The following is a 12034-nucleotide window of genomic DNA, read 5'->3' on the forward strand; positions in this document are numbered from 1 at the left end:
GAAAACTTAAAAATTGTATTTCTTCGAGTTTTTATTCGCAATTTATTAAAAATGTTTTTTTTTTGTTTTTGCTAAATGAATAGTGGCTTAAAAATATTCCTCGATAAAACGTATTTCAGATACTTTATATGGTAAAATAATCGTTTCATGCGCTCTTACAATTTATAAATTAAGGATAATGAAAATATTTTAGTTTTTGTTTTAGATACATATACAGGTGAAACCCATTTTCCTTCACAATTATTAATTCGCTGTATAAAATACTGTTTAGCGTTATTTTTAAATATTTTAGTGTATCCACCAACAAATTATTTTTCATTTCTGAAAATTGGCCTGATTTCACAAAACAAAACTATTTATTAATATATTCATGTATTAACGTAATAGTAAATAGTAATTGTAATTGTAATGGTATGGATATTAAAAATAATAAAAACGCTACTTGTTGTTTATTCATTTATATATGTAATTATAAAAACTTTATATAATGTGTTTTTTTAATTTGTTGCATCACTGTATTTCGAGTAATTCTCCGGCACAATTTATTATAAGCATTTTTATTTATATATGTACGTATATGGAACTTTCGTCGATTGGAAGTCAGCAGAATACAAAAACAAAAATATATAAAACTTTATGCTTGAGAATTGTGCAAGAAATGCTAGGCGTAAGAAAAGTGTGACAACGCGTTTTGTAGTTCGCGTTATTCGTTATCTTTGCTGGAAGTGTTCATAGAAGGTAATTCCGTTGATAATTAAATATTGAGAAAAGAAAAGTAATATATAAGGAAACCAGCTCTTTGAACTTCATTCTCGCCATAAACAACACTGAACGCATTATTGAGACTATCCGTCATAAACAACCGTCATAATCAAACTGTCAGTGCCGAAATTTAAGCTTCTTTCTTTTGCGATTTGATTATTAGTAATTTCACAAACTGCAAATGCAGAGCTCACGCCGTCTTGAAGCATTAGATGGTTTTTAAGAGAAGCAGTTAAAATTCCTCCGAGTGTATTTCTGCCATGAAAAAGCTCCTCATAAAAACCATTTGCCGTTCGGAGTCGGCTTTAAACTGTGGGTCCCTCTCCACATGTGGAACAACATCAAAACGCACACCACTAAAAGAGGAGCTATTTATTTTTTTTTTTTTTTTTTAGTTAAAATTTTCCCAACTCAATCCAGTATGAGCTGAATATACATAAAATCGGTCAAGGACTTTCATTCCCAGCGCCATTTTACCATGTTTCATGTTGCTACATGAGTGCTGAGCCCGAAAACATTAATGCTTGCTGCGCACTGTAGTCGACTAGCACTCAATATTGGTTCAATTCCTTAAATGCGAGAAGTGGAACATAGAGAGAAATGCTCTGCAACGAGCTCTTGGTGTATTTACACCTGAAGAAATAAGCGAGAAAATGATGATAGACGAAGAAAAATGGAATGACGTCGCAAATTTCGTGGAGGATATTATACGAAAAAAGAAGCGTGAAGAGAATTGAGCATAGGTTGCTCAAAACAGGCGACCCTGGATGCAGGGTGAGTAAGTAGTGTCCTTCTTAGGACGCCGTCTTGGCCCTCTACCTCGAAGCAATGCGAAAGCAGTCCCGGGGTGGAGGGAAAGATCCAGGAAAAGAGGAGGAATATTTTTAGTGGAATCAGCACACGCGTAGTAGCGACGGTTACTATATGGTGCGAAGGCATTTTTAACCCAACCTCAGGACCAAAAACAAAAAAGGATTGGTTCAATTTGTGATTACCTCCGAAAAATGAAATGCTGTTAAGCCTAAAAACTACATTTTTATACAGATGAGCACAAAAACTGTCGCCATATTTTGAAATATGGGCAAATACTACCGCTGCTATTAGATTATAAGACCTAATTTGCTGAATATCATTATATTAAGAAAGATTGCAAATAAAATATTTACACAAAACAAAAAAAAATATTTTGAAAATATCGAAATTGTAAACCATAAACAAAATATAATCGGCCGCACGAAAATGTTTATGCTTGTAAGAGCCATAGAATTATTATTATGTCATTTAAGCAAGTTTTAGCTGTGCGAATTTGGCGTAAGCAATTTTTATTCATTAAACCCACAAAAAAAAAAAAAAATGAAAAACCACCAACAAAAAATTTTACTGATTCAAAGTTCTTCTTCAAGATCTGTAATATTACGACGCTACTCAAAAACAAAACCCCATTACCAAGTCAATAGGTTGTACATATCGCAGTAATTCGCCGTTTACTCGACTAAAAACTACTGTTTTAGCGGTCTAACTGTTTAGCTCGACAAACCCCACTATTTGTTGTCTTACCCAGTCAGTCGAAGCGGCAAGTTGCCATTACCAACCGTTAATGTTAATTGACCTCGATGCCAACATTAAGTGGATTACCAACCGAAAGAGGGCTTAGTATGGCCGTTATTCCAACAACAAAAGATAATCTTAACCCTCTCCAAAGACCAACAACAAAAGAATTTAACACTTGAATGTTATAAACATACATACCTACATATAAACACGCCTTTCCCTCAGCAAAAAACTACTTTTCTCTTATCTTTTCTCACATATCCGCTAGCACATTTCTCATTCAAAGCAATGCAAATAAAAAGAAATCGTTTTCAAAACGGTGTCGGTTGCACCACTAAGTTAAAAAATTAAGAAATTTATTTTACTTTTTGCATTTTTCAATTATTTATTTACTATTGTTGGCTCACTTTGTTTAAACAAATAAAATAGATAAAATGAACAATTTTTAATACCAACTCAATACTTTTAAATTAAAAGCAAATTCGTGCTGCTTACCGTCCATGGCGAGAGACACTCGTCATATGGAACGGTACGTCACATTTCACTGCTTATTGTTTAATGTATGTGTATGTGTATTTCGTTTTTACTTGCCAACCATATTTATTTTGTTTTTGTATTTCTTTCATATTTTAAGTTTTAATTATTATTATTTCTTCTTCTTCATAGTTTAAATTAACTTACATTAATTTCGTACATATTCATGTAAATTTTGCTTATGCGCCTAAAAACACGCTACATATTCAAAAAAGTGTTAAGTATGAAGAATCGCTTTGCGTCGCGCCATCATCGACGTCGACGTCTTTCACAATTAAATTTTTTTTTTCGTATTGAATGCGTGTGGAAAATATTATTGTGTAGTCTGTTGTGTTGCCACTAAATTACTGATCCATTGCCTCTTGACTGGTGTCGTCCACCTCCATTCCGGCCGGTTCGTCCTTGGACGGTGGTGGTGGCTCATTGGCATCAGTGGCCATTTCAGTGGCAGCATTTGTCTCGGCCATAACAACTTCATTGACCGCAGGTTGGGCCTCTTCGATCGGCACATCCTCCATTGGCTGATCGTTGAGTGCTAGAGTCGGTGTTGGGGTGGGTGTTGGCGTTGGCGTCGGTGTAGCAACAGGAACTGCAGCAATGGCTTCAGCTGAGTCCCCGGTTGTAGGCGGAATTGGAGTTGTAGCTGGAGCGGTAGCGTTGGTGTCCTCAGCTGCGGTTGCACTATCAGCAATTGAGCTCTGTACAGCTTCGGTGGTGGTTGGAACTTCACTTTCGCTAGCGGTACCAGCGGCGGCTTTAGCAGGTTCGGCATTACCTTCATCAGCCGCGGGAGTTTCGTTTTTAGCAGGTGAAGCGACAGCTTTCACCGTTTCTTTTTCAGCGGGTTTACTGGTGGCATCAGCAGTAGACTTCTCAGTGATCACAGCTTCTGCCTCGTTGCTTGTAGTTGTAGCAATCGCAGCTGCTTTCTCTTCTACCTTCTTTTCCACTTCTTCTGCAGCAGCTTCAGCAGTGCTCTCAGTCTTTTCGGATTCTTTTGTTGTCGTGGCAGTGGCGTCTGCGGCTTCAGCTGCGGGCTTTGGCTCCTCAACTGGTTCTTTCTTTTCAGCAGCGACTGCTTCGGCCTCGGTAGTCGTTGTCTGTGGCGTAACTTCTTCCTCTTCGGGTGTGCTTGTTGAAACTTCTGCCTTAGCTTCAGTATCAGTCTCATCTGCCTTAACAGGCGCCGGCTCCTTTTCAACTTTATCTGTGGGTTTAGCACTGTCTTTGTCACTACCACTAACAACCGGTTCGTTAGCAGCTTCTGGCGTTACCTCTGCTGTTTCAGCTACTTTCTCGACTTCGGGCTCAGCTGATTTTTCAAGAGACTCAGTACTTGTGGGAGTGGCAGCTGCCACAATCACTTCCTTTTCGCCCTTCTCAATCTCTTGCTTTTCAATGATCTTCTCTTCGTCTTCAGCTGCCTTCGACTTAGAATCAGGCGTTGCTGCTGCTTCTTTCACCTTATCAGCTTCAACTTCTTCGGTAGCGGTTTTCTCATTTGAATTAGTTGCTTCGACTTCAGCTTTGCCATCAACTTCTTCCTTATTGTTGGTTTCAGGCTCCGCTTTAGCTGCAATCTCCTGCTCCACGCTCTTCTTGATTTCTTTCTCGTCCGTCTTATGCACAGCTTTTTTCTTTTCATCCTGTTCTTCCTTTTTAGATTCTTCGTTCTTTTCCTTCAACTCTTCTTCTTTGCTCTCGATTTCCGTCATTTCAGCATCCTCTACGGCTGCCTTAACCACCTCTGCTTTTAGCTCACCATCAACTTTATCACTTTCCTTGGTCTTACCATCGACAATCTTCGATTTGTCGTCATCTTGTGCCACTTTCGAGCTACTTTGTTCTTCTTCAGTCTTTTCGGCAACTTTTTCTTCTTTCGCATCCAAATCCAGCTTAGCCTTCTTCGGATTCGGCAGAATGTCATCATCGGTTGTGGCATGCTTGGTGGCAACCGTCTCAGTCACAGCGGACTTGTCAGACTTAGACTCAGAAGACTCTGGTGACTTCTCGCCCTCAGCTACTGCTGCTGTACCATTGCCATTGCCAGTACCGTTACCGTTTTGCCCCTCCATATTGAACATCGACTCATTCTCCATATCGATATCGACATTGACATCCAAGGATAAATCGCCGTTAACAACCGAGTCCAATGAATCACCGTTTTCACTTTCAGTGCGTTTACGGCCAGGTTCGATGGTGCTCACTACTGGATTTCATAAAATAGAAGAGAAAAGCAGACCATTGTTGAGTATTTGATGTAAAGTAGGACGAATCAAAAGAAGCAAATGTAGAAAAAAAGTAAAAAGCAAATATAAATACGAGTAAATTAAAATAAAATAAAAGAAATTAAAACGAAATAAAACTACATAAAATATTGAAAATTCGTGATATACAAAAAAAAAAAAAAAAATAAAATACAAGATACAAATACAAAATTAAATAAAGTAAAAATTAAAACAAAATACAAAACTAGAGTAAGATAGATGAATTAAAACAAAAATTATAATAAAATAAAAAAAAGTAAGTCAAAATAAAAAAAATTAAACACAACACAATACAAAATATTAATAAAATACAAAATAAAATAAATTAAAATAAAGTGAAAAAATTAGAACAAAATAAAAATAAAGGATTAGAGTAGAAAGATAAATTTAGAAAAATAAAATAAAATAAAAACATAAAAATTAAAAAAAATAAATTTAAATAACTTAATTAATAAAATACAACAAATTGATTAAATAAAATAAACTAAAAAATAAAATTAATTGAAATAAACTAAAATAAAATATAATACAAACTATAAAATTAAATTAAATGTAATAAAAACTATAAAATTAAATAAATAATATAAAAATTTCAACAAAAAAAGCTAAAAATAAAAATTTAAAAATATTAAAAGTAAATAAAATAAAGTGGAACAAAAAAGAAGTATAAACAAACAAATAAAGTAAATTGAAAATAAATTAACCAAATTTTTTTAAAATTAAACTAAATTTATTTAAATAATATAAAAAAATTATTAAATAAAATTAATTGAAATAAACCAAAATAAAATATAGTAAAAACTATAAAATTAAATAACTAAATGTCAACTAAGCACAAACAAAAAATAAAAATTTATTAAAAAAAAAAAATAAAACAATAAAATAAATGCAACTTTCTTCATAAAAAAGAAGTACAAACAAACAAATAAAGTAAATTGGAAATAAATTAACCAAATTTTTTTAAAATTAAACTAAATTTATTTAAATAATATAAAAAAATTATTAAATAAAATTAATTGAAATAAACCAAAATAAAATATAATAAAACCTATAAAATTAAATCAATAAAAATGCCAACAAAGAAAGCTAAAAATAAAAATGTAAATATATGAAAAGTAAATAAAATAAAATATAACAAAAAAGAGTTACAAAAAAACAAATAAAGTAAATTGAAATTAAATTAACTTAACTTTTTTTAATAATAATATATAATACTATAATACAAAAAATGTATTAAATAAGATAAAATCAAATTAAATAAAATAAACTAAAATATAAAAATAAAATTAATTGAAATAATCCGAAATAAAATATAGTAAAAACTATAAAATTAAATAACTAAATGTCAACTAAGCACAAACAAAAAATAAAAATTTATTAAAAAAAAAAATAAAACAATAAAATAAATGCAACTTTCTTCATAAAAAAGAAGTACAAACAAACAAATAAAGTAAATTGAAACTAAATTAACTTATTTTTTTTAATTGAAATAATCCAAAATAAAATAGTAAAAACTATAAAATTAGATAACTAAATGTCAACTAAGCAAAAAAAAAAATAAAAATTTAAATTTATTGAAAAAAAATAAAACAATAAAATAAATGAAACTTTCTTCATAAAAAAGAAGCATACACAAACAAATAAAATAAATTGAAAATAAATTAAACTCAAATTTTTTTTTTTCTAAAATAAAGTATAATATAGTTCGCTGAATAAAAAATGTATCTATTGGGGTCTTGATTAAGTTCTCTCCGTTTTTATTCCTCATAGAAATCAATGCATTACCAAATTAAAAAAAAATAAAAAAAAAATCAACGCCTATTTAATTGAGAGCTTTACCGTTCGCCAGCCTTTTTTAAGGTTATGTTGAAGGTACGACTAATTTTTTGAGGTTATATTGGAGAAACGACTAATTTTTTGAGGTTATATTGGAACTGACTCTTTTCTCATAACATTTAAAATGCTACCTAGCCAGATTATGTAACGACGGTCAAAAGAAGCAGTAAACGGAAGTAAAAATTGCCGATAAATAAGTTGGGTGGCATTTGCCTTCCCAACTAAAGTATGCTCGGGTAATTTTGTGCAATTTTGGGACATGGGGTTGTACTTTATAAACCAGAAAATGTATTTATTTTCTTCCGATTCCGATTATCTTCAATTCTTTTTTTTTTGTGTAAAGCACTTCTTACCCCACTGCCGCTTGTATCCGAACAAAGGTCTCCGTCAATCAAAGCTTTTATTACATTGTTTTTAAACTTTATCAGATTATTTCTTTGAATATGAAAAACTTTTAATCGGGTAAGCCAATGCCTTCTGAATCCATATGTAAGCTCTCGTTTTCCCCACTTTCGGGTCTACTATAACGACCTTGGCTTTTGACTCGGCCAAGATCTGCATATTCAAAAAAAAGTAACGCGCAATTTACATCGGTGTTATAAAAACAAAAACAATATTGCTTTTATTTGCTCGTTATGAAATTTTTGCTTCATTACTTTTAACATCAAAATAATTTTATTTTTATATCATCTAAGCCAATATCTACGGCAATAAATCCTTCGAAGATCTGTATGTTTCCCCTCTTTTAAAAAATAAGACCTCTTCTATTTGCAACTTTTCTGCTCGACTAACTTGACGAAAAAATTCCATGTAAAAGCAACAACAAAGTTATCGAGCAAGATGGTTACTGTTCCAGCGTTGCCAAGATATGTTTATTTATATATTTATTTGGAGCCAGGTGGTATCTCAAAGGGCACGATTTCGGATCCATGTGTGTCTGCTGGTGAAATTCTTAGCAGCCACTTGAACTTTCAAAAAAAGTAGATCAACATTTCAAAATTAATCTGTCAAAATTTCATGAAAGTCTAAGATTCTTTACCCAATGAATGAAAAAATACCCATTAAATTCCAATAAAAAAAGGGGTGCCCAAATTTATTTGAAAGATTATTTCCATTGTACATAGGTAGGTATTTATATAGTATTTCCAGCCTAGCAATGGAAAAATTAACATTGGCGGTCGAAAACGATTTTATCGATTTTCAAAATATTCTCCAATACCAATACACTTTTGCATTCGTTTGAACAAAGTTTTGTAGCAGTTTGTCCAGTCGCGTTTCCGTTTGTGTACGATACAATATGCGAACACACCTTTTTCAGCACAAGGTGACCATATAAAATCTTATTGCTGCTATCATACTAATGCCCAAATATGGTCAATCTCACGATAAATTGGTATAAGAGTCTTACTCAAATATTTCGCCGATATTTTCTGGCACAACAAACAACTGATTTTGAACGACCTTCCTGGAACTCATCAGTGAGCGAACAACGACCACGAGAAAATTCATTGTACCAGCTTTTCACAGTGCTAAAGGATGGTGCTTGCTCACCGTGTAGTGATTTCAGTTCATCGATGTATTCTAGCCCGGCTAATCCATGTCCAAAATTGTGAAAAATAATTTTACAAAAATGTTCACGGTTTAGTTCCATTTATTTGCCCAGAAATATTTTCAAAGCCACTGTGAACAACACTAATGTGGCGCACACATCAAAATGCTCTGAGTTCATGTAGGGTAAAATGTGTCAAGTTTTCCAATGGAAACGCTAGATGGCGCCTGACAAGACTAAAAGTGCCCCAGACCGGAAATATTAAATAAATATTACTAAAAAAGTAGTATTTGTATGTAAGTAAAACTTTTTCGATGACGAATTTGCCAAAACTTACTTCACTTATTTCCTTTATTTACGTCATGAAAGTTATTTTAAAACAAACAATATAACTTTTTAAATTCCCAAAAAAAAAAAAGAAACTTTTTCTTATTTGCTTTTGGCCATTAAATAAGAATTCAAAGAACAAAGAAAATAACAGACAAATTTTTTTTTCAGCTAAGGGTGGCTTGAGAATTGTAGAGTTAACCGAAGGTTTCTCAGCACTTTCAGCGCGTTTTTAACTGAACAATATTTCTGAAGCCCATGAGTAACAAATCACCGAACGGCCCAACCGATCGTTATATAAATTTGTTTTAAATATATTTGTGGTGTATTTGTTGCTCACTTGGAATTTGTAGTACATTTCTTTTAGAACAGAAAAATTAACGATTTTTAGTGAAATAAATTAGAATTACTTTGAGCAAACAAATTTAAAAAATCCACTTTTAATTTCGCTAAAGTTGCATCGGTCAGTTTAAGAGAGTATAGTTTTCCCTTTTTTAACTAATTCCGTCGATTTCTCTTTTTCAAGTGATGCAATAAGGAGGTACTTTACGCACTGAAAAGCCATGATGCAAAGAATAATGAGATGGCGCCCATCGTGGTCCCGTTACTTTGCGCTCAGCGAATTTGACAACTAGTTACGTGATTTTAGCTCCAGTATGGCCAGATTACCATTTTCGTAACTTGATTTATCTTTTTTTTTTGTTATTTTTATTATTTTGTGTCTCGGAGTTTTAGTTCTTTCTTCATGACATTTTTCTAGTTGTTCTAATTAAAATGTAATGTTTATAATTTTGTAAAATATACATTTTTTAATAATTATTTAAATAATTCACTCAGTTTTATTTAGCTTTACTTTTTTTTAACATCTGGTGGCATTGCCCGCGAGTGCAGGTGTTGTTGGTGTTCTTCTGCTTTCGGCAGTCAAATCTCTCTCTCGCTACTGCAGTGTTGCCTAGCTTTGGATATAAAAACGCATTAAAATGCCCATTCAAAGAAAATAACCCAACAAATTTTTATTGAATCACTTAAAGAACTTTGTATGCGTGACAAATTGTCTTTAAAATGTGCGTTTTTTTAAATAAATATGTCATGCTTATGTACAATTTAATTTATGAGGTTTTTCTTAAACGAGACTCTTTTGTTAAGGGAACGGCTTTTTTGCTATATTTGAAGTTATGTATATTAACTAGATAAGGTACTCTTTTTGTAAAAATGTCAGTATGGTTTCTTTAGTATTTTCTGGTATTTTGTGGCTTATTTTTACAATGAATACAACTCTTAATGTCCTATGTCTCACTAAAGATTTATGACCGGAAGAAACAATTACACCTCTATGGTTTTAATTCGCATTCAACAAATTCAAAGGCTTTTTAAAATGTGTAAAAAGGTTTTCAATCTTAAGAAGAGTTGGGAGCGGGGCAAATAATATTTTTGCATAACCTTAAATGGAGCCAAAAATTAAATTTGCACTTTCAAATTATCAAATTTTATAAGAGTAAAAAAATTTTCATTAGCACTAAAATCTTCTCAGAGATCTGGTCACATTGCCCATGATTGCGGTTATTGTTGATGTTTATGAATATTCGTTTCTTCTTTGAAATGTGCGTTAATAAGAACAAACGGCAACAAACGTTTTAGTGAATATTTACGCAAAAATAAGATAATTCGTGAAAGTGTACTCGTATAAGTGAAAAATAAGAAAACATGAAATGTGCAGTGAAAAGTTGTGCTAGTAAGAACCTCAATAAAGCGTGTGATATAAGCTTTTTTATATTAATATATATATTTCCAAAGGATGAGGCGCTCTGCAAACAGTGGATGCATTTCTGCCGGCGAGGAAATGCCTTCAATCGAAAAACGAGCTTTATATGTATGAAGCATTATACTAGTGATAGCATTGAAGCATTCGGTAGCTTTAAATTAAACGCAAAAAGAAACAAACACGAAACTTCAAAATTTTCGCATTTTCGGTATAAAAAAGAGCTAATTTTATTGCGAAGAGCAAATGGTTGGCAATACTGCACAACTCAGCAAACGTGACGACACGTACGCTCCGATGGGCGCAATCTTGTTTCTATCATTCTTGCTGAAAAGCACATTTTTTTCTGGCGCTCTACGAGATTGGCTGTAAATCGGTTATTTGACACTCTTCACTGTTCAAAATTACTATACTTTCATGAGAACTGAGAAACAATGACAAATAAGGAACTTTTTTTAATTTCAAACAAACAGAAAACGTTTTCTCTTTTCCTTGCAAGTGTGTCTAACATCTTAACCTAACTTACCAGAAAATATTTCTTTTACCACGAATTTAGGTAATTTTTACACTTAAAAAAAATAGAAATACAAATATATCCGCGCAGAAGTTGCGTAGCAAAGTCAGCCGCTGTGTTGCCTTATGAAAAAGACTAAACGAACTTCACTTATCGCGAAACCGAGATAACTTATTCAAGTCACCAATATTTATACACTACACTCAACTCAATATTTAATTTTTTTTTTTAATTTTACGCCAAACGAACACTCACCTAAAATGTTCTTTTCGAGAGCGCGCATAAATTTATCAATACGACTGTATTGTTTACGCGGATCAATCAAAAGCTCGCACAAACGTTGAATGGTAAATGGAGCAGCATTGAATAATTCCAGACGCTCCAACAGCGACGATTTCATGCTCTCATAATTAAAAGGATCAACGTTCGGATAATGAGGAATCTCTGCAAAATAAAAGAGAGAGACATTTTAATTCATTATTTTTATAAATAGTAGCGCTCGCTTACTTAAAAGAAAAGCACATAAAGATATAAATTCGAATGTACTTCGTATATGAAAATATAAATAAAGGAGAAGGAAGTAAAGAATGAGTGAGCTATTGCAAAAAAATTCGCTCTTGTCAAAGCTGATTAAATTCAAATACACACACAACCCATAGTAAGAGCACTCACACCAATACAAATCAAAGGTTGGTTGGTTGGTCGATCTGGAATGAATGCCATTAAGAACAGCTGAAAGAACATCGCATAAAACCACAAACATGTGTGTATAAAAATTACAACAACAAGCATTATTTAAGCATGCAAAAAAAAAAGAGAAAGAGCGTCAACCGATACCCAAAGAGTCACTATAAAATCTCATGTTGTTGAGTTATATACATATTTTCATGTATGTACAACAACAACAAAAAAACGCCTCAGGGGGGTTATTGTAC

General features: G+C 32.6%; 1 protein-coding gene across 3 annotated transcripts in view; it reads right to left on the reverse strand.

Moving 5' to 3' along the window:
- Nucleotides 1–206: 206 nt before the first annotated feature.
- The window catches only part of LOC128858799 (serine/threonine-protein phosphatase 4 regulatory subunit 2), a 39198-nt gene continuing 27370 nt past the window's right edge, over nt 207–12034 (reverse strand). For 2 of the 3 annotated variants that reach the window (XM_054095303.1, XM_054095302.1), the window contains 2 exons: nt 11355–11543; nt 207–5056 (listed from right to left, as the gene is read on the reverse strand). In XM_054095303.1, the coding sequence (XP_053951278.1) occupies nt 3192–5056; nt 11355–11543 (2054 nt within the window). In that variant the 3' untranslated portion in view covers nt 207–3191. The remainder of the gene's footprint in view (nt 5057–11354; nt 11544–12034) is intronic. The other variant, XM_054095304.1, reaches the window with a different exon arrangement.

Source organism: Anastrepha ludens, chromosome 3 (assembly GCF_028408465.1).
Source record: "Anastrepha ludens isolate Willacy chromosome 3, idAnaLude1.1, whole genome shotgun sequence".
Classification (NCBI taxonomy): Eukaryota; Metazoa; Arthropoda; class Insecta; order Diptera; family Tephritidae; genus Anastrepha; species Anastrepha ludens.